This window comes from Notamacropus eugenii, chromosome 5, assembly GCF_028372415.1.
Source record: "Notamacropus eugenii isolate mMacEug1 chromosome 5, mMacEug1.pri_v2, whole genome shotgun sequence".
NCBI lineage: Eukaryota > Metazoa > Chordata > Mammalia > Diprotodontia > Macropodidae > Notamacropus > Notamacropus eugenii.
In genome coordinates this window covers 453,285,467-453,308,559 of record NC_092876.1, presented here as the reverse complement: position 1 = coordinate 453,308,559, position 23,093 = coordinate 453,285,467, and the positions used below count along the sequence as shown (strand labels likewise).

At 41.2% G+C, this 23,093-nt stretch overlaps 1 protein-coding gene and 1 pseudogene across 1 annotated transcript; one reads left to right on the top strand and one right to left on the bottom strand.

Annotated features, from left to right (window-relative positions):
• The first annotated feature begins 707 nt into the window (after positions 1-707).
• SAT1 (spermidine/spermine N1-acetyltransferase 1) lies at positions 708-4,561 on the top strand. The gene is made up of 6 exons (XM_072615268.1): positions 708-1,190; positions 1,804-1,855; positions 1,948-2,031; positions 3,632-3,733; positions 3,851-3,891; positions 4,018-4,561. Exons 1-6 carry the CDS (start codon positions 1,125-1,127, stop codon positions 4,186-4,188), a joined length of 516 nt encoding a protein of 171 aa, XP_072471369.1. The 5' UTR covers positions 708-1,124; the 3' UTR covers positions 4,189-4,561.
• A 16,424-nt stretch (positions 4,562-20,985) lies between these two features.
• LOC140508054 (DNA polymerase epsilon subunit 3 pseudogene) lies at positions 20,986-21,710 on the bottom strand (annotated as a pseudogene).
• Positions 21,711-23,093: the final 1,383 nt, after the last annotated feature.

Sequence of the window (23,093 nt, the reverse complement as noted above, 5' to 3'; positions counted from 1 at the left end):
CTTCTCTCCCCTTCCTCCCTGTCCACCCTAACGAGAGAGAAGTTTCACTCTAGCGGTCCATGAGGGGAAGAGGATATAGAACGCAGAAAGCAGAACCAGAAGTAACAACGTTATAGAGACAAACAACTTGGAAAGCCTTAAGAACTCTCATCAGCACAAAGATGGACCAGACGCCAGAGAACTGATGCTGAAACAAGGTCTCCGTCCCCCAGCTCGGAGGGAACACATTCAAGGGGCACAACGAGACCATTTTCAGCCAGGGCTGGAATTTTGTTTTTCTTGAATACGCATGTTGGGTACAAGGTGTTTTAGGATTTATGGGGAGAAATACTCCCGGGTCCAGAGAGAGCCGATGAGGGCTGGGGGCAGACGGACGCATATTTGTTCACTGTTTTTCTCGGTTTTTCACGACATGGCTACTGTGGAAAGTAAGCTTTGCGTGATTTTACACGTCTAACCGACATCGCATGTCTTGCCTTCCCAATGGGTGGAGGAGGGGGAATCGAGGAACATAATTCGAAATTCAAATTTAAAAAAAAAGTTAATGCCCCAAATAAAAGAAAACAAGGTTTGGTTTGTTTTTCCTCAATGGATCAGGGAGATGGAAGAAATGAAATCTGGGTTCCTCATAAAAAGAAAGTTTAATTTTTTAAAAAAATTCTGCTCGAATCCAAGCCATAGCTAAGCGTCGAAGAACAGCAGGCGGCGCCTCCGCATCGCCTCCCGCGAAGGCTCAGGGCGGGTCGGGCCTCCCGGCCGGGAAAGAGGGCTCCACCTGCTCCGGGAAGGGCGGTGCGGGAGGAGCTGGGCCGGCCGGGCCGGACCGGGAGCGAGCGGACCCGCCCTCGCCGGGGCCGGGCTTCGTTCCATTGGCCGAGGGGAGCTCGGAGGCGGGGCCGGCTCCCCCATAAACAGAGGCTGCGAGGGCCGGCGGGGCCACACCTGCTCCGATCTCCGCGGACCTAGGGAAGAGCCCCCTGGTCGTTCGCCGCCGCCGGCCCCGGGTCATGCTGCCAGCCTGACTAGGAAGAGGAAGCTCCCGGGAGACGAATGAGGAACCACCTCCTCCTGCTGTTCAAGTACAGGGGCTTGGTCCGCAAAGGGAAGAAAAGCAAGAGACGAAAATGGCTGATTTCGTGATCCGCCCCGCCACGGCCGCCGACTGCAGTGACATCCTCCGGCTGATCAAGGTAGCCCGGCCGCCGCGCCCGCGGAGCCCGCCTGGGGCCGTCTTCTTGGGGGTTAGGGTGGGAGAGGACCTAGAGGACCCTAGACACCCGGGGCTCCCCTCATCCCTGCAGGGAAACTTTCTGAGCTGGCCAGAGTCCCGTAGGAAAAGAGAGAGACGGAGAAGAAGGAAAGAAAGAGAGAGATTCTGCGTGGCAGGGACCGTGCTAAGGTCCGGGGTCGGAAATCCAGACCAAGGGAGTGACAAGGACAGGGACAAACTTAGCAGAACCTGCGCCCTGTCCGCTCACCGCCCGGGTGATGGTCTGTGCGGCCGGTGCACGGCTCCGCCCACGCCGGTAACCAGCAGGCGGCTGGATTTTCTGCCTGCCCCTTCTGGCGGAAATCTGGGAGTTCGCATTTTCCCCCCTCACTTAGTTTCAGGTCCGTTGCGCGTGTTTAGAGTGGACCAGGAACTTGGCCCAGACTTCTCCCGCTCCCTGAGCAGAGCTCTTGGCCCTGAGCCTGGCGCTGCAGGTGCTGAGACAATAACCCTGCCTCTTGGAGATAAAAGGACTCCGGGTTCTTATGTGTTGTTTTGTCTCTCTTCTTTCCCTTTTTATCTGCTCTTACCAGGAACTAGCAAAATACGAAGAAATGGAAGAACAAGTAGTGCTAACTGAAAAAGGTAACTCATTTGAAAGGAGGTTTGTCTAATAGCCTTGGTGACCGGCACCATAGCCATTAGCCATTTTCTGTCCCTGTTGGCCTTTCTTATAGATCTGCTTGAAGATGGGTTTGGAGAGCACCCTTTCTACCAGTGTCTAGTGGCAGAAGTGCCCAAAGAGCATTGGACACCCCAAGGTAACTAACTTTGCCCCACCTGTCCTGTTCTTTCTCTTGCCCTTCTTTCTCCCCACCCCCACCCCAGTAGGGAATCAGAAAGAGACAGGATGTTGATATAATGTCTAGTTTTTGCTTAGAACGGTTGGCTAATGCAGAAGGTTGAGAGTGTGCTTTTGGGAAAGGTGGCCAGAAATAAAGCAATCCGATGTTGAAACTAGAAAACCAAAAAAAGTGGATGTAGTGCCATTCTAAAAATAGGGTGAGTTAAAAGAGGTGTTTGTCAGCAAAATGCCCTACGTATTCCCCGGAAAACTGGGTATGATGTCATTTGATGTAATTCAGTTTCATAAAATAGTTCTTGTTTGACCCTAACATAACCTTTTTCTGTAATCGTGTTGAATCACATTTTTTCTTTAATTTGTCCCAATCTTCAGGTTACAGTCTCTAGCTTCGCCATGTACATGGCCCTTCTGTGTACATGGATGGGCGGGGAGGTAACTAAAAGATCCGTTACTCAATAAAGTAGATGATCATGATAAATGAGGTAAGGCCTAGAGGGACAAGTCCTCTTCCCACACAGTGTAAAAACCAAACCAAACCAAACCAAACACACGGTAGATCAGAAATTCCATTAGGATCTCTTCCTGGCTGTGTTTACAAACCAGGGTGAAGTGGCTAAAACGTTTAATTTGACCACTGACTAGTACGCCTTTTGGGACTATTGGCAAATTCCAAAAGTTAAGTCAGCTGTTTGAAGTTGCTGGCTCATTGTTTACTGGATGGGAAACTCAGATAAAAAGGGAAACTCTCTAAGGAAGGCGGGGGTGGAGGCTGTTTCAGGTTAGGAGGTTTGGTTTTTTTTTTTTTTTATTGGTGGGGGTTCTGTGTTGGGTTTTTTTTTCCCCCAGAAATCTGTTCCTTAAAGTAAAGGGAAGAAATAGGCAGCACTTTCACCCACCTGGCAGAGGATTAAGTGTGAAGTGCTTGCTGATCCAAGGTACAAGGAGGTCACTTAGCACTGTTTATCTGCCTCTTGTGCCCTGAAAAACTGGGGAGAGTAAATTGGAAAAAAAAAAAAAAAGCTTCTGGAATTAGCTGAAGCTACTGGCATGGTGTTCTAACCTCAAGGAAGTAGAGTTCATGAACTCCTTGTACTTAATAATATTCTGAACTGCCGTGTAAACTCGATTTATATTCACAAGTGGACATACCAGTAACGCAGTAGGTTGGGAATAATGTCTGTATTTACATAAAGGTCATAGCAGCTCAGCTCTCGAGCCATTAAAACTGTTGGAGTTTCTGTGAGGGGTCCAGGAGATTGCAGAGTGGGTCACACATAGACAAAGCGGTTATTCAGAGATGTCAGAATTCTTCTCCTGCCTCCAGCTCTAATGTGCGCTTCTTGCAAACTCAGAACAGCAGGGTAGCCTAACAATGGATCGTACTGTTCTAGCATAATGATAGCTGCATGCAGAGACTGACTGTGATAGCAGCTTAGTTTTCAGATCCATGCATGTAAAATTCTAAAACCTGTAAACATTCTGAGTGTGTGGCTACAAGTGCTATGGACTTTTTCTCCTGTTCTTTTTTACTAAAATTCTGTGATCCTCTGTTCCAGGATACAGCATTGTTGGCTTCGCTATGTATTACTTTACATATGACCCATGGATTGGGAAACTGTTATATCTTGAAGACTTCTTTGTGATGAGTGAGTTCAGAGGTATGGAGAAGTTCAAGGGTATATGCCTAAAAATTAGGAGATTTAAGAGATATTCCTCCACCCATCCCTCCTTTAAAATGACCATTCATTGAACAGATTTCTCCTGATCTTTCCTAGGGTTTGGCATTGGTTCTGAAATTCTGAAGAACCTAAGTCAGGTAAGTCACTTCCTTTGTATTCAGTCTTCAAGGATTCTGAAATTTGAGCAGAGTCCCTGAAAATAACTTTCAGCAAGAGAATGTTGGGTTTCCTTTTTGTTTTTTAACACACAATCCCTATAACAGGTTGCAGTGAAATGCCGGTGTAGCAGCATGCACTTCTTAGTGGCTGAATGGAATGAGCCTTCTATCCAGTTCTACAAGAGAAGAGGGGCTTCCGATCTGTCCAGTGAGGAAGGATGGAGACTCTTCAAGATTGATAAGGAGTTCTTAGTAAAGATGGCAGCAGAGGAGTGAAAAGTGTTAGTGCTAGTGCTAACATGAATGGAGACAAGTTCTGTTCCTGAACCAGTCTATGTAGAATAAATTCTCAACTTCTTGCTTTCTGTCCTGTTTTGTAGTCAAGTCATAGCATGAGCACTCCTTCAAAAGCTTTATTACCAGTGGCGTTGTAGCATGTTTGTTCCTGGGGTCTGGTGCTAAAGCATCAGGTCTGCGGGCAGTTTGGAGTCAGACTTTCTGCGTCCTCTCATAACAAGGTGGTGTCATCTTAAATGTACATGAGTAAAAACTTCATTCTTGTGAGTCTTTTAAATGTGTACAATGTACACACTGGTACATAGAGTTTCTGTTTGTCTTTTTTTAAAAAAATAAACTAGTCTTCAATTTACTTGCAGTTTTGGTTGTATGCTTTTTCAGTAATCCCTGTGGATGTTTGGGGTTTTTTTCCCCACAAGAGTACATTATTAACTAAGAAAAAGGAAACTAAAGCACGTGAATCAGACGAAGAAACTCTTTTCAGATAGCTAACTTTGAAACTGAAGTCCAAGTTAGGACCATTTCTACTTTACACATATTCCAAGTTATTTTGGCCTAGATCTTATTCCACTGGTGTGGGAACAACTTGTATGGAGCCTCCCTCCACATGGACAGATTAGCAGCCTGTCTTGGGGGTTGGCTATGGAGAAGTTAAGGGTTCATGGTTGTATATGGTCATGGCTAGTATATATCACTTTGGTCTTAAAGTTAATTCTTCCTGACTCCAAGACTTGCCCTCTGCCTACTGTATGTATGTATGTATGTGTATATTCCCACATGCACATATATGTTAATATGTATATATGTAATACAAATATACATTAATATTGTTAATATAAGAACCTAATTTATTTAAGGTGGGTGAATTTCTATCAGACCAGTCCTTTGTGCACAATTTTCTTGGGAGAGGGTGTATCAAAAAAGGCTTCATTCCTCAAAATGGGGGAGGCAGGGTAATACAATTTTCTCTGTTCACAGGCCACAAAGACACTTTCCCTCTGGGGAAGTCCAATCCCATATAGAAGAAAGTTCTGTCCTCTGTTTTAGGCATAAACTTGCCAAAAATAATTATTATGAATTGAAAATTAATCTACATGGTAAGCATTTTTCCACTTAAAGAAACTGATAGAATCCTCTCATGTCTATAGAAATCTCTAATGCAAACCATGAGTTTGAATTTTTTTTTTTAACATTCCTGGACAATAGATAAAATTCTCCAGTCAAGACTGATAGAAGGTTCGTGATGTAGGTAAAAGAATAACTACCAAAACCATTTAATCTCCTTATGCCGCATCCTCTCCAAAGTCTCCTGCTACTCAGAAATGAACTCTATTTTTCCATTAAAGTAATTACAGACTTCTTTTAGTTTAAACATTACCGCATTGGGGTAATGGGGAAGAGTACTGCTGTCAAGTGGGTAAATCAAGGGCAACTTACCCTTGTCTAAGCACTGCCCTAATTTTGTATTTAAGTAGAAAAGTTTTTTCCTGAGTTTTCACTCAGTATACCTCAGAGAAAGTGATCAGACCTTGGGGGGGGGGGGGGCAAAGGAAATTGTTTTAAAATTTACAGTTAAAGAATGGATAAAGTTCTTTGAGCAGGTAGTTCCAAGGATTTTAGACTAAAGTCTTGTCCTAATATTATTTTATAAGGTGGAGTCTAGAGAGGAAATGAGAAAGGAAGGCTCAGTTGGATTCCAGACCCATATGCACTAGTTTGGGGTGCCAAGCTAAACGTGCTTACAAGCTTTGTTCTAGGCTTGGTAGAACAAAGAAGTTTTTATTTTGTTTTCAGAAGGAAATGTCTCAGTGCAGTAGCCCATACTCTGCTTGGTGCTTCCTATTGCCAACATGTGAAAAAAGATACATAGTCAAATATGAGATATAAAGGACCACAGCATCAAGCAAGCTATGGTGAAAGTCCATTCGATTGGGGGGAAACCAGGTCAGACTTAAAACTAATCTGGTAATTCACATACAAAATTGGGGTGAAATGAGAAACTTGTAGAACACTGGCAAATAGTTTAACAAAAGGAAGTTTACTTAGCCTTAGCCGAGGAAAGATTACCTAGCAAGGATATGACACTGATTGGGATAAATGTAGTTTTCCCTGTTATGCTGTTAGCCAGGCTGGTCGGAAGCCTGAGGGAGACGATGAATCCTCGTGTTTTGTACTTAGGCTACCAGAAATCTATGCAGTAGTTGGAGCCTTAGTCCCCTGAATCAGTTATCTTAAGGATAACTTTAATAAATATTAAGAAAAAAATGGCCTAGCCTGGCAGATCCTCAGGTGAAGACCTGTGTTTGTCCTTCATTTTCAAGGAGGACCATGACATCAGCAAGATGAGGACATGACTTGCAGTTGACTTTGATTTGAGGGAGGGAGGGCTGTGCAAGGTCACCAGCCTCCTCCAGAACCATCTGGATCTGGTAACCACATATTCATCAGGATGATTGGAAATGAGCCAGGATGCAATGGGAGACCCTGGCCCTTTTAGGCTAAGGCTTTTTCAGGTACTCACTTAGAGTGAGGTAACACCCATTCAATGCATAGACCTTTTTAAGAAGTGAGTCAAGGGATGGCCCCTTTAACTAGAAAAAAAGAAAAAAAAGATCAAGCTGGGAAAAGGATCTTTGGCTCTTTAAATGGCTTCAGGGTCATTAGTGTCAACTTTGATCTTGGGATTTGGAAAGCCTGACCTAGACCTGGAGGAGAAAAAGAAAAACTAAGAAAGATAACTCCCCTATTCCCAACCCTCCCCCCAAAAAAGTGCAACAAGATGGGTTACTGAAGAAGCCACCAAAAATAGATGAAAATAAAGATCAGAAATCCCAAGCTTTACTTCTTCCTCTTGGAAGGACAGAATTTCTAATCTTAATGGTCCTTGTGGCTGTTGACATCAAATTTCTGCAGTTTACAATGGGTTTCCTAGTGTAAAATGATGATGAATAGGAACAGTGCCAGTCAGTCAATAAATAAACGTTTATGAAGAGCCTACTATGTGCCAGGCACTGTGCTAAGTTCTGGGGATGGCCTGCTAGCACAAGTTCTTTGATTTTCTTTATAAAGGAAAGAGTTTCAAAGGGGTTAACAACCTTTCTTTAATTAAACATAAGTCAGTCACTAGTTCTGAGGAAAGGTTAACACTGAACGTGAAGAAAATACAAGTAGAGAAATTAGAACAAAGATCAACAGACAGGGCTCCAACTGTGTGACAGAGTAGTACAACCATCTACATACACCACTGGATAGGGAAGCACCAACAACATGAGTAGTGGAGCGGAGATGGGGGGGGCTCTTAACAAACGGTTATTCAGAGAAACCCCCAAAGCAAAATACTAACCTCCCAGTATAGATAATTTTCAACTAATAGGCTCAGAGCCTGAAGGCAAGTCACAACCCATGTGATTCAGCATACCTATGAATCACCCTTTAGATGTTTTCGATGAGTCTGAGGAACTGAATGAACTCCATAAAGAAAACAACAAAAAATCCCACTTTGTTTGGCCTTACAAGGTAAAAGACAGTCCTTGGCCTCAAGGAATTCACAATCTAATGGGGGAGAAAACAAGCAAAGAAATATGTATGAATGAACTATATACAGGAAAAATTGGAAATAATAGAAGATACTAGAATTAAGAAAGATCAGGAAAGGCTTCTTGTAGGAGATAAGATCTAAACTAGGACTGGAGGGAAGCTAGAGAAGTGGAGATGAGAAGGAAAAGCATTCCAGGCATGGGGACCAGCCAAAGAAAATGTCCTGAGCCTAGAAATGGGATGTCTCAGGTAAGAAGATCAGTGTCCCTGGATCAAAGAGAATGAGGTGGAGAGTAAGGTGGCAAGGAGGCTAGACTACGAAGGCATTTGAATGCCAAACAAAGAGTTTTGTATTTGATCCTTGATAATGATAAAGAACCAGCAGAGTTTATTGAGTGTGGGGGAAGGGGAAGGGGAAGGGGTGGCATGGTTGCACCTGCATTTTAAGAAAATGTTTTTGGTGATTGAATAAAGCGTGGAATGGGTTGGAGTGGGGAGAGGCTAGAGGCAGGAAGACCTACCAGCACGCTATTGCAACAGTTCAAAACATGAGGTGATGAGGGTCTGTGGGGTGGTAGCAATATCAGAGGGGAGAAGAAGTGTATTCCAGAGATGTTGCAAAGGTAAAGTCAACAGGCCTTGGCAACAGATTGGAAACTGAGGAGTGACAGATACTGAGCAGTTGAGGATGATGCTTCGGCTGTGGGTCTGAGAGACTGAGAGAATAGTATGGCCCTTAAAAGTAATACAGAAGTTAGGAGGAGGGAAGGGTTTAGGAGGAAAGATAATGAATTCAGTTTTGGACAGGTTGAGTTTAAAATGGCTACTGGACACCAAGTTCAAGGCGTCTAAGAGACAGTTGAAGATGCAAGACTGGAAATCAGCAGAGAAATTGAAGCAGAATAGGTAGATTTGAAAATCACCAGCATAGAGATGGTAATTAAGTCCACAGAAGCTGATAAGATCACTAAGTGAAGAAGAAAACAGGGCCCAGGACAGAACCCTGTGGGATACTTAGGTAATTTGAAAGAAGATCCATCAAAGGAAACCAAGAAGGATTGATCCAATAGGTAGAAGAGAGCTAGGGGAGAGAAGTCTGAAAACCTCGGAAAGAACAGAGTGGTCAACAGTGCCAAAGGCTGTGGAGAGGTCAAGGACTAGGCCATGGCACAGATGATGGCATTTCTGGCAGGTTGCCATCTTCATCACAGAGAAGAGTCAGATAAGGTAGCTTTCCATGCAGCCTATCCTAATACCAGGGTCAAGACCATGACTGACCTTTATCCATTGTCCCATGTAATGCTCACTATCCAGATTCTCCCCCCTCCTACCCAGGGACCCTTTGGAGGTAAGGAAAGGTAGCATATCAAATATTTGTCTCTTTAAAGACCTGCTGAGAACTACCCCCTTCTTCTACAAGGGCTGGGTAGACAGTTTCTTTTTCCCCATAAAGCATAGCCACCTCCCAACAGTACTGCCCTTACTAAGTATAATATTAGTACTATGATTACCAATTTCTAATAGTTCTGATATATGTAATATATACCTTTGTATATAATATATTATATATTATTATAATATACTATTACTTTCCCCATTTTAAAAGATGAGGAAACTGAAGCAGATGGTAGTTAAGTGACTTGCAAAGGGTCACATGACTAGTAAGAGTATATATTATTATATATTATATATACTAACATATTATTAATACTAGTAATACTGCCCATATTATATTAATAACTAATTATTAATTAGGATTTAGGTTTTTTCAGCCTCATTCAGGCTCCTTATAGGTCAGTCAGTCTCTGAAGATAAAGCTGGTAGAGGAGATTGGCCTAATTGTCCTGGATCTTGGGCAAGATCCCATTCAACTAGAAGATCTAATAAACAGAATCTAATCTAGGTGAATTCCTGCCCCAAAGTCTATGCCCTTGTGTCCTTCCATTGAAGTCTAGGGGAAACCAGCTCATGAAGGAGAAAACCAACCAGAGTGGTCTGGTTAGAGATGGATTCCTTTGTCCAAATTGCTAGAGGTGGCTGAATTTCATGATCAAGCCATATTCTCTGCAGGAGGAACTGAAGGCTTTCAGCCCACCTCCTCATTTATAAGTAGACATACAATTTACAGCAGCAAATAAACATAATTTCCTTGTATTTGAAAAGTGTAAAAACTTGAGATTTTAGGAGACAATTCATTATTTGGTAAAAATTGTTGAGAAAACAGGAAAGCAATATGACAGAACCTGGGCATAGAACAATATCTTACACAGTTTACCAAGATAAGGTCAAAATGGACACATGACAATATAAAGAGAGATTTTACAAGAAAGTCTGAAGAACATGGAACATATTACTTACCAAACTTATGGACAGGTGAAGAACTTATAAATAAACAAGAGATAGAAATCAAAGTTAGGTGTAAAATGGATAATTTCAATTACATTACATTTTAAAATTTTGTACAAATAAAACAAATGTAGCCAAGAATAGAAGGCAAGCAGAAAATTGAGAAAAAAATTTATAGGCAGTTTATCAGGTAAAAGTCTCATATCAAAAATATATAAAGAATTTTGTCAAATCTATAAGAATATGAGTAATTTCCCAATTGATAAATGGTAAAAAGATATGAATAAGCAGCTTTCCAATGAAGAAATCAAAACAATTTATAGTCATATGAAAAAATGTTCTAACATTATTGAATAGAGAAATGCAAATTAAAACAATCTTGAGATGTAATTTTACACTTATCAGATTGACTAACATGACAAAACAGGAAGATGATGAATGCTGGAGAAGATGTGGGAGAGTTGGAACACTCATTCATTGTTGGTGGAGCTGCGAGCTCATCCAACCATTCTGGAGAGCCATTTGGAAATAGGCCCAAAGGGCTGCAAAAATGTGCATACCCTTTGACCCAGCAATATTGCTTCTACAACTGTGTCCCAAAGAAATGGAAAAAGGTCCCACATGCACAAAAATATTTATAGCAGCTCTCTTTGTGGTGGCCAAGAACTAGAAGTCAAGGGAATGCCCATCAATTGGGGAATGACTGAACAGGTTGTGGTGTATGAATGTAATGTAATATCGTTGTGCTAAGAAATGACAAACAGGAGGACTTCAGAAAAGCCTGATAAGACTTATATGAACGGATGCTGAGTGAAAGGAGCAGAACCAGGAGAACACTATGCACAGTAACAGACATGGTGTGCAAGGATTGTTTCTGATAGACTTAGCCCTTCACAGCAATGCAAGGTCCTAAAACATTCCCAAAGGACTCTTGAGGCAAAATGCCTTCCACATGCAGAGAAAGTACTATGGAGTGAGAACACAGAAAGAAGCAGCCTACTTTCTCTTGTGTTATGTTTTGGTTTGGTTTGGTTTTTCTCGTGTTTTCTCCTATTCGTTTTAATTCATTTATGCAACATGACTAATGTGAAGATGTGTTTAATAAGAATGTATGTGTAGAACCCATGTAAGATGGCATGTCATCTCGAGGAGGGAGATGAGAGGGAGGGAGAGAAAATATGAGACTTATGGAAGTGATTGTTGAAAACTAAAAACAAATAAATTAATTTTAAAAAATAACCAAGAGTGAAATGAGAAGAACCAAAGAACATTGCATATAGTATCAGCAATATTGTTTTAAGAATAACTTTGATTGAATAACTTATTTTGACTATTATAAATACCCAAATTAACTATAAAGGAAATATGAAGAAAGATGCTATGAGCATCCAGAGAAAGGACTGATAAATGGATGTACAGAATAATTATATGTATAGATACATATATATACTCATACATACATATATGTATTTATGTCTAATGGTAGCCATCTCTAGGAGAGTAGAAAAAAAGAAGAAAAAAGAAATTTACATGATAATTTTATTATATATTTGAAAGGAACAGCTAGTTGTGCTTAGTAGTTGTGCAGTTTCATGTACAATCACCTTTTTTGTTGTACTATATGATAGAAATGCTTATTTTATCCCATAAATATGGATTAATGTAAAAAAAGAGAAAACGAACAGAAAAAGGTCCCTCTCATTAATTGGTCACCAATCAGGGTTGATTTTCAGCTATGGGGGCACCCCTTTTTCCAAAGGTGTTTAAACATTCAATATTCTCTATGGTTTTGTCTTTGGTTACTGAGAGAAGCCACCGACCATCGATCTATTGATTATTAGCTAGCCTAATTAATAAATTGATTATTAATTACCCAGAAACTCTGAGTAGGTCTGGTCCTGCCTTTACTTCTGCCTATTTCAGTGCCCATACAGTTGGCAACAACACTGCTACCAGCTGTCACTAAGAGCTCATCACTGCTCCCTCTGCTAGGACTAAGCACTATCCTCTTGTGCTGGATCTGAGGACACACACGGACACACACACACACACACACGCACGCACGCACACCAGAGTGCTGGCCTGGAGTGAGAAAGACCTAAGTTCAAATCCAGCCTCAGATACTTACTGGCTGTATAACTGTGGAAAAGTAATTTTAACCTCTATTTGCCTCAGTTTCCTCAAGTGTAAAATGGGGTTTATAATAGTACCTACCTTGCAGGGCTGCTGTGAGAATAAAAAAAAGCATTTGTGAAAAGCTCTCAGCATAGTGCCTGGTACACAGTAGGTGCTCTATTAATATTTATTGTATCCCTCCTTCCTACTCTCTCATTACATAATTTTGAAAAACTTAGGAGCTCTAATCAATATAATGACCAACAATAATTACAGAGGACGTATAACAAAGCATAGTACCCAGTACTCCGGGTAGAAAGGCCATAGCAAGTCTTAGATAGATAGTACAGAGAGAGCCATATTTCTGGCCATGGCCAATGTAGGCATTTGTTTGCTTGACTAAGCACATTTGTAGCAGCTTTTGTTTTTCTGGCTCTAATGCGGTAGGAGGGAGGATGTGGGAAGGAGAGAACTCAAATCTAAAAATAAAATAAAGCTGAATTTTTAAAAATGTTTTTAAATGAGTGAAAAAGTGCCCAGGATTACAAAATGAAACTAATTGTATTGAAGTGAAGTTATAAAAAGTATTTTTGAAGTTCACAGAACTTATTAACTATTCATCTCACTCAATAGATTGTAAATTTCCTGAGGAACAAGACTGTCTTTTGCCTCTTATTGTATCCCCAGCCCTTAATGCAGTGGCTAGTAGACAATAGGTGCTTAATAAATGTTGATCGATCGATTGATTCCTCTCCCATCCATCCTTCTTGTCACTGCCTCTGATGCCCAAGTTTGATTGTGTCATTCCTTTGCTAAGACTCCTGCACCATTACATTTATGCTACCCTGTAACTTAGTCCTACTCCTAGACAGCTGTTTGGGACACCAGGAAGTTAAATGTTTTGCCCATGGTTGTACAATCAGGATGTACTAGAATTATGCTCCAGCCCAGGTGTTTCTGACTCTAAAGTTGGTCCCCTATTCATTATACCTCAATGCCTTCCTACTTCAGTAAAGAGAAACTTGAATCTCTCCCGTGGAAGAAGGGATGTTGTGTCATTTAGCTCCAGTTTAGCAAGAGCAAAATCTTACCGGAAATGAAGCAGCTGAAAGTCTGGGCTGTGTCACACTGTACACAACTGAAGTGTTAACCACACTGTACTGAATAAATAAAAGCTTATTTTTTTTTAAAGATACATGCTTAATTGTAGAATTCTGTGTGCTTATATAAAGAAACAAAAGATCCTTTCAACACCACCCAGGAGGAAAAAAGGATTCCAAATATTTTCTTGAGAACTGAAACGTAACTTTAAAAGGTAATGAGTAGAGGTGGTGGAGGAAGAAGAGACTGAATAGGAGGTGGTGAGGGGAAAAGACAGCATCCCCAACCCTGGTGAATTCCATTTCCTATTGGTCATGCCAGTGACCTATGCTCACTAAACTCATTAACTACAAGGCTAATACAAATGGGGGCTGATAAGAGCTAAATGTCTCATTGCTCATTGAGATTAATGAGTTCCTTTGGGAAAAAAAAAGAATAAAACCCCCTGGGGGCAAAAAGCAGGAGGTTCTTTGGGTCTTTTTGTTGATGTTTGTCACGGAAATCTGGAATCCCCACATTGGCCAAGTGTCTCTTGTAGGATGATCTCTGTTGATTTCATTGGCAAGAGGACTGCAGTATATGCAGATGGGCAGGGCTGGGCTATGGTGCACAGGATAGGCCTCAGTTGCCCTGTCCCCACCTGCCTTTATAGGCTTGGTTTAAATAACTTTTAAAAAATTATTTCGACTGATACCTTTTTAACATTACTTTCTTACAGTTTTGCTTTTCACCCCTAAGCCTCTACCAAACTAAAAATGGAGCCATTGACCTTCCCAGGGCATGGTATAAGTTTCTGGAAAAAGTGTGACCAGATGGAAATGACTTCCTGGGGAAACATCTTCTGTTTCCATAATGATGCTGAGAAAACTAAGCCTCTTAGGGAAATGAAGGGCACAGTGACAACATGGTTGAAGGGTTTGAGCCAATCATTGAATTAGCCATACACTCAAATCATAATGCAGCCCTTTGTTTTCTCTCTCTTAGAGCTCAGTCACCAAAGTCCAGTGTTGTCATGGGTACAGCTTTTTTGAAGCTTTTGCCAGGAGCACTGTAACGGCCTGGCCCTCTTGAGTTTTCAGTGGTTCAGTTGTCATAGCACACATAGGCCCACAAGTCAATCAGCAAGCATTTACCGAGCACCTACCATGCCAGGCATTAGGCTAGGTACTGGAGAGACAAAGACAAAAGAATTAATAATCCCCCGCCCTTGAGAGCCTTATATTCTATGGGGAAAGACTATCTTGCTATTTCTCTGTACCATGGCAGAAAGCTTCAGACCCATATAGTAGCTTATTCCAGCAGTAATCACAAAGGAAGTCTCAAGAAATGGTTCTCATCAAATTAGAAAAGCAGAAAAAAGACATTTATCCATATGTAAAGACTCTTTGTTAACAAGATCAAAACTCATGCAGGACATAACAGCCACTTTAAAAGTGCCTACCATGTGCACACAGCACTGAACTAGGCACTTGGAGTAATTAAAAATTTAGATCTGAACTCTCATCAACCTCAAGAGACTGACATTTCATTATCCTACATAAGACCTTTCCTCATTCTACCTAGCTGTTAATATTACATCTCATCCCCTACAAACACACATGCCCAGATTAACTTAATTATGTTGCATTTATTTTGAATGTCCTTATTATATGTGTATAAATTATCTCCCCCAATAGAATATTCATAAGCTCCCTGGGGGCAGGAACTCATTCTTTTATACACAGATACAAACACACACTTACACACACACAAAAGAGCCCAACACATAGTAGACATTTATAAATACTTCCATATTGGTTTAGAAGGCCGACACAGAAAGTCATTATAGGTAATATTAATATGACAAGTGCGAGAGTTCCTCTTTATCGGATGCCCGTCCATTGGGAAATGGCTGGACAAGTGGTGGTATATGATTGCAGCAGAATAGTATTGTGCTGTGAGAAATGATGAGCAGAATGGTTTCAGAAAAACCTGGACCTGCATCAACGGGGTCATCCTGCTCCAGTGCTTCAAATGGCACTATCTTAAGGAGCCCAAGAAGGGAAAAGAAACCAAAAGGAACCTTACGTTCTCTGCCAACATGATTCAGTCTGAAGAGCGTTAGAAACTTTTCTCTTTCCTTCATCACTTAGAAAAGAAATATAAATCATTATGATCAAGATCGTTAGTACGCTCTTAAATTATAAGTGGACTAGATAAGAGAAAAGGGTTTTTATACTTTATATTTATTTATTGTAAATATATATTTATTGAATATGTTATTTGCCTAGAAACTAACATTATCCAATTCAGGACATCATAGAATTTAGAGCTGAAACATGCCCCAAAGACTAAAAGCTGGCTGGTTGGGAGAAACCAACCCATCACCTACTGCAGAGAGCCAGAAAAATCATCAACTATGGTAAATCTCCACATTGAGTTGTTGAAAACCTCGAAATCGATTAGTCATTTCAAATATCTCTAGCTTTCTTCTTCTCTCTCCCACCAGCCCCAGCTCCACTGATATTTTAGGATAGCAATGAGACAAAAACAGCCTTTTCATAGCTTGGCCAATTCAGTTTTTGAGAGTCCATTTGCTCAAGGGCAATCCCTATCCCAAAGCTCATTGGTATGGGACTCTGTCCTTATTGGTAGAGATGAGAGGGAGAGTCAAGAGCTTCAGTTTTCAGCCAGTCCCCCTTTGGGGACTCTTCAAGCAGGAATCACCCTTTGGGACTTTCCAACACAGAGTCTTCTTGGATCATAGTGAATCAGCTTCCAGCTTTGAGAAAGAAGATAGAAGAGGTTGACCCCTCCTCAGGTCGCTGAAGAAAAAGACTGAGAAGAAGGAAAGGAGCTGGCATTCTCCATAATATCTCTACCCACAGCTTGCTACAATTGAGACTTCAGGGAGTTTCCCTTGGGCAAGACCAAGAACATTCTCCCTTAGTTGAGTTATCTCACTCCCAAAGGAACAACTCCTTCATCCTGTATTGTCCAGTCTATGTAGTTTGTTTTGAGTCATTTTTCATTCATGTCCAACTTTTCATGACCCCATTTGGAGTTTTCTTGGCAAAGATGGTGGAGTGGTTTGCCATTTCCTCATCCAGATCATTTTACAGATGAGAAAACTGAAACAAACAGGGTTAAGTGACGTGCCTAGGTCACCCAGCTACTATGTGATTGAGGCCAGATTTGAATCCAGGAAAATGAGTCTTCCTGACTTTAGACTTTATTGATTCCACCACCTAGATGCCCCTTCTCCTATGTATACCTTTTCTGATGTCTGTTTTACTATAATTTGGATAAAAGGGTTTCTTTCCTCTTTGCCATGTGTGTTCACTGTGAAACTGGTATTAGGTGGGGAAGGGATCAAGTCTTAGGTATAGAGCCTGGAGTCCTTCTTCCCCCCAAAATAACAAAGAAATTAAAAGTTCCATGGAACCCATCATATTCTCTAGATAACCAATATTTAAGGGAGAAGTTATATGTGCTTTTAGCCTGGTACCCCCTTTTTCTGAGGAGAGCAGAATGGTAACCTCCAACCCTAAACTCCTACTTCCTCTTATGGCAGGCATAAAAGTGGGGGGAGACACTGGAGATATCTATTTTGCCTCCCTTTGAATCACACACACAAGGATGGCCCACTCCCCCTCCTTTTCCTTAGACAAGAAACACATGAAATGAACTTTGTAAGGTTTTTGAGGGCTACAAAAGTTAGACAAGACATGGAACTCATAGAACTCAGACTCTGGTCTGCTCAATGGATCTGAGAAATTGTTCAGTGTCTGGTTCCTGGGCTTTCCTCAAAGTTCCTGACTTTGAAACCTAGTTTTTCCCCAGTGGTTAAGGGTTGTAATCAGACACTCTAACAAACATGCAAAGGCATGTTTATGTGGGCTTGTGATGCCATTTATCATTCCAGGCTAATCTGAGGTTTGCATAACTGCCAAAGTAGAATGGAAGGAGCCTTGGTCTTAGAAACAGAAAGAGAGGACTTTAGTCCCAGCTCAGTGATTTCCTAGCTGTGTGATACTAAGCAAGTCATTTAATCTCTCTGACCCCTTTTAACTGTAGTAGGGAAATACTAATACGTCTACTATTCACTTCACAGGATTATGAAGAAAGTTCTTTGTAAACCTTAAAAAATTAGAATAGTAATTTGAGTTATTTTTAACCCTATCTAGGAATAAAATCACCATTATTGCTATTCTAAGATTTTAGGTTCTGGCATGTGGAAAGAGTAGTAGATTTGGAGTCAAAGGACCTGGGTTTGAATCTGCTCTCCTACATACTATTTACTTGATCTTGAGCAAGTAACTTCTCTCTTCAGTGTCCTTAACTATAAAATAAGAGGGATGGACCAGACTAGGTGACCACTAAGCTCTCTTCCTGCTCTGAAACCTATGAGTCTAAATCAGAAAAACCCTACCCACCCACGAACTAGTACCATGGAACCAGAGGCATTGTAAACCTATGAATCTTCAACTCTTCTTGGCTTTGAGCTGAACTCCCTAACTTAAATGAGATAAGACAAGGTGTCATTTGCCTTCTTTTCAGGTAAGCCTGAATTATCCCACCTTATTTTTGGTCCTTCTGCAAACATTGGTTGTAAAATTTGTGTTCTCATCACACACACACACACACACACACACACACACACACACACACACACACACATATCATGGCCCAGGGCTTCTCAAGCTCTAGGTTCATACAAACTAGATCAAATCTTGAAGGCTGAACCAAAGATCAGTATGGCTCATTATGCCCCTACCCAGAGTTTATTCTGGAAAACAGCCAAGTATAGTAGTTTGTGTTCATATTCCCACAATTGTGGATGACAGGGCCCTTAGTTCTTGAACAAGCACTCAGGGTAACAAATGAATAGTAGGAAGAGGACAGTCTTCATTTCAAACCACAGAAAAAATAGAAGATTCAAAGGACTCCATAAATAAATGCAAGAAATATATAAAACACCAATAGTAATCCACAAATAATAAATCCCTCAGCATACTTAGACTTGCCTTTGGGGCAAAACAATGACATTCTGGTGAAATCCTCCTTTTGCCCAGGGTCCTACATAGTTTCTTCAAGACTCAGAGTGCCACGCTATGTTTTGGAGTTCTTCTAGAGGGCAAATACACTTAGAATTACTTCTAGACAAGCAATTCCCTTCTGATTGAACCTGCATTGTCCAAATAACTCAGAGTAATAATGGGAAGCAATGTATCTGTCTTATGTTCCCCCATATCATGGCTTTATATATCTCTCATATCTGTCCCCTTCTCTCCATTTACACAGCCACTACTTTGATGTAGACCCACCATTATCTCATGATGGGACTATTGCAATAGCCTTCTAGTACCTGCCTCAAGTTTCTTGCATCTCTAATCCATTCTCCACTCAACTGAAATAGTCTTCCTAAAGCTCAGGTCTGACCATGTCATCCCCCAGCTCCTACTCTTCCCAGATTACAGTGGTTCCCTGTTACCTCCAGGATCAAATGTAAAATGCTCTATCTTGCATTTAAAACTCTTCAAAAACTAACCCCTTCTCAAGGACCTAAAACAGTTCCAAAGGATTCTTGAGGCAAAATGCCATCTACATCCAGAGAAAGCACTATTGGAATACAGAATGAAGCAGAATATTTTCTCTTGTGTTATATTTTGTTTTGTTTGGGTTTTTCTCATGGTTTCTCTCATTCATTTTAATTCTGCTATGCAACATGACTAATGTAAAAATGTACTTAATAAGAATATAAGTGTAGAACCCATATAAGAGTGCAAGCTCTCTCGGGGAAGGAAGGGAGAGGGAGGAGAAAATCTAAGTCTTATGGAAGTGATTGTAGAAAACTGAAAGCAAATAAATTAATTTTAAAAAAAAGAAAAGGAAAAACAAACCAAAAAACTAGCCTCTTCCTACCTTTCCAGTATTCTTACATTTTACTGCCCTCACATACTCTGTGACCCGGTTGACACTGGCCTTCTTGCTCTCCCCTACATCTGGAATGCTCTCCCTTCTCATGGACACCTCTTGACCTCCTTGATCTTCCTGTCAAGGTTCAGCTCAAATCCCTCCTTCTGCAGACGGCCTTTCCCAGTTTCCCCGTCCACCTACTAAAGACTTCCCTTGCCACTCCCTTCCATTTGCATATCTTCTATGTACATAGTTATTTTCATGTTGTTTTCTCCATTAGAATATGGGTTCCTTGAGGGAGGAGACATTCCCCCACCCTTTTTTCTTAATATTCCCAGTGCTTAGTGCAGTATCTGGCACATAGTAAACACTTGTTGATTAAGTAGCTGATTTGAAATCTTGTATTCTCCCTCCAAGCTTCACACCCATATGGGTCATTCTTTTCCATTTCTTTTTTTCTTTTTCTTTTTTTTTTTTACAATTTTAACAACATTCTCTATTTATACAAATCATTATATTTCCCTCCCCCAGAATGAGATTCTTCCCCAAACTTGTCCCTATAAGCCATGAATGAGTCAACATTTGTTCACCTGTCATACTCCATAGATCAAAAAAATGAAGGCTGACTGTGGGGAGAAGTTGGCAAGAATTTTTACTCCCAATTCTCAAGGTGGCTCTTAATAGAGGGACTGAATGTGGTCACTGTAGAAGCCTCCTCTGGCTGAACACAGATTTTTTTTTTGCCATGGGGACAAAGGTCTTCTAGAAGCTACCAACCTTCACTCAACTTGAAGACAAAAATACTTGGGAGTGAATGGAAGGGGAGCCTAACAAAGATGAAGTCTCCATCAACACCACTTTAGAAAAGTGCTTTACTAGAATTATATTCTGAAGCATTATTATATTTCATAACCGTTATTCTATCAAGCTGTCTTTAAAAGACAAGAGTCAATACTCTGGGATTGGAAGAAAACCTTATATTTTTTTAAATTAAGCTAGACTGACTGTCATAAGTTAGCAAAGCAAACAACAGTCTGGAGAGAGTAACTGTGTAGTACCTGGAGGAAAAGAATTTGGGGGCTTGTCATTTGCTAAATAAAATAGCCAAACTCTAAAAGGATGAGACACCTGTGAGGTTCACTACAAAACCAAAAATAAAGGGACTAAGTATACAAAAAAGTCTGTTTTCAAACTGTTGTTCAGTAGGCAGGGGAAGGGAGAGAGAATTTTGAGGTGAAATACCTACTTTCCATTAGACCCAGCACTCCACTAACATAGTGAAATGCATACTTCAAAACATGTGCAAAGTGCGAAGTAGGGTGTGGCAAACAGGGACCAAGCTCCAAACTCAGCAAGAGACAAGATGAAGGAAGCTTCCGGAAGAGATTACAAACCAAAGAAAGCAGGAATTTGCTGAAAGTTACTTTCAAAGGGGTGAGAGTTGCATTCTCTACCCCAGACTTTTTTGGATAGTCCCCTGAATCCAGAGTGCCTTGACTACTCTTTCCACAAGCAATGCCGTTGTTAGTCATAGGCTACTCATGCTCAGAGTTCAAACATCTCCAGTTTTCAGCTGCCTCTACAGCCTCTAAAGCTTGTATGAAATCTGGGTCATAAAACAGGAAGTGAAATATATGAATCTTCTACATTTTTTCCCCACAAAAATTTGATCAAATGGCAGTTCATAACCTACCTTGTCAAAAGGTCACAGTTTATAGACTATGTAAAATGAAACTGGAAAGATCTCATTCAGAAAATCTCTGGTTTGGGGATTATTGAAGAAGTGTTCTCAGGTCCTCATATGAAAGCATTCTTAGCAGAGGAGGAAAAGGTCACAGAATTCTCTGTCAAATAGTACAATGGAGGCAACAGAGTTGAACCCCAAGTCTCTTATCATCTGACTCGACATTCTCTCCACGAAGCTCAGTTGTCAACCTCTTCTTCATCATTGTGCTCCTCTTCTTCCATTCTTTCATCATCCTCATCATTATCATCTTCCCTGCTCTTGTCTTGCTCCTCAGAATCCGTTCTTTTGTCTTTATCCTTCTTTTTTTTTTGCTCTGAAGCTTCCTTCTCACCTTTCTGTTCATGTCTATATGCATCAAGTGCTTCTTTCAAAGGGGAAATGAATTGCTGAAATTCCATCTCTTCCATTGCTGATAGCACATCACCAGCATTTAGGGTCTTTTGTTTTCCTTTCATTGCAAAGTTGTTTGCACAGGATGTGCACAGCACAAACACGCTGGCAGCCCGAGAGAGATGGCACTCTGGGCCTCTTTGGAGATGTTGACACCGTTGGGGAGCACCTCCTTGATGATCCTGGTGATGATGGCGTTGGGAAGGTTCAGGTCCTCTGGCCGTTCCATGGCCACCTCACCTGTCGTGTCCCCCAGGAGAGCTGCAACCACGACGCCACCACCGCCGGCTTCCAAGACAAGGTGGCAATTACGCCCCGGACCTACTCCCCCCACATTTCTCCATTCTTTTCCATTTCTAAGAGACATGCTTCTTAGAAACTCCTCTTCTCTTAGCAATTCACCCGTGCTCCCCAGAATTCTAACTAATCAAGTCCCTTGAGTATATCCTCAATCACTGAGATCCCACCCCAGGAGGTACACCAAAGGGTGGCTTCCAACCACTCCAATGAAGCCAATTCACCTTGGACAGCACTTGACATCATCCTCTGAGACCTAATCAGATGGTGGTGGTCAAAATGTTTCTTTTATTGTATTGATAACAATTTTTGTTTTAGTATAATCAAGTGCCTCTGATCGAATAATGTGTTTAGAGATCTTCCTTACCCATTAATGGGCCTGGGAAGATTTGTAGGAAGGCCCATACCTTTTGTCAGTGAAGTATCTGTTGCCTTTCCTTTTAGAAAAGCAGATCTAAGAACCTGTGATAGCAGCCCCCCTGTGTATATCAAGGTCCTTACTTTTACATTTATTTGCCAAAAGTTTAGACTGTTTTTGAGTTCTTACTTGATGTTTTCAGACTGCCTCAGAAATTTTTTGCCTTTAAGATTCAGGGCTTCAGAAGTAACATTGTCTTTAGTCTTTTCTTTAGAACCATGTGGGCAAGCATACATCTGCCTTTGGTATGTCCTTCTATTGAGATTCTATCACTGTCCTGGCTACTACGATCTCTTGGGTAAGGAAAGTCTACTCTCAGGTCTCCAATCTGGAAGAAAAGCATAGACAACTCCTATAGTCTTTTATCCCAATTAAGTCCCTAAGCCTAATGGCTCCTGGTGAGGAGACAGTACCTGAAACCCAAGTCTGCTCTGTTGAATTTTGATCTGTCCTCCAAACAGATAAAAGGGTGAAAAGGGCTGAGAATGTTCTGTTGGCTTTCATTCAGCCTCTTCAACTCCCTTCTACCATTAATGAGCTCTTTCTGGAACTTCCATTTTGAGGAAGGAACCAGACCAACTTTTCCTTGTTTGCCAGACTCCCCCTCAGGTACTGTCACCTTCCAATCTCAAGTTTTTTCAGCTCCCTTTTTATGTACTGTCTTTCCCCAGAATGTAAAGTCCTTCAGGCCAAGGACTGTCTTTCTTTTTGCTTATATTTGAATTCTCCACACTTGGCGATTGCCTGTCAAATTTAAGTACTTATCAAGTGTTGGTTGGCTTTGTTTACTTTTCACAGACCAGCTAGACCACAAGCTTTTCTGAGAAGAGCTCGTCTTCCCAAGAGTCCTAACTAATCAAGTCATGTGGAGTGTATCTCCAGTCACTGAGACCCCTCCCCTAGGAGGTACCCAATAAGGGGGGAGGGGGGTGTGGCCAGTAGGCTTCCTCCTCTGAAACCTAATCAAGAGTTGTCTTTGACCTTTTAACAATTAGTAGTCTCTAGGGCTTATGCCTGATAAACTCTTCCAAGACG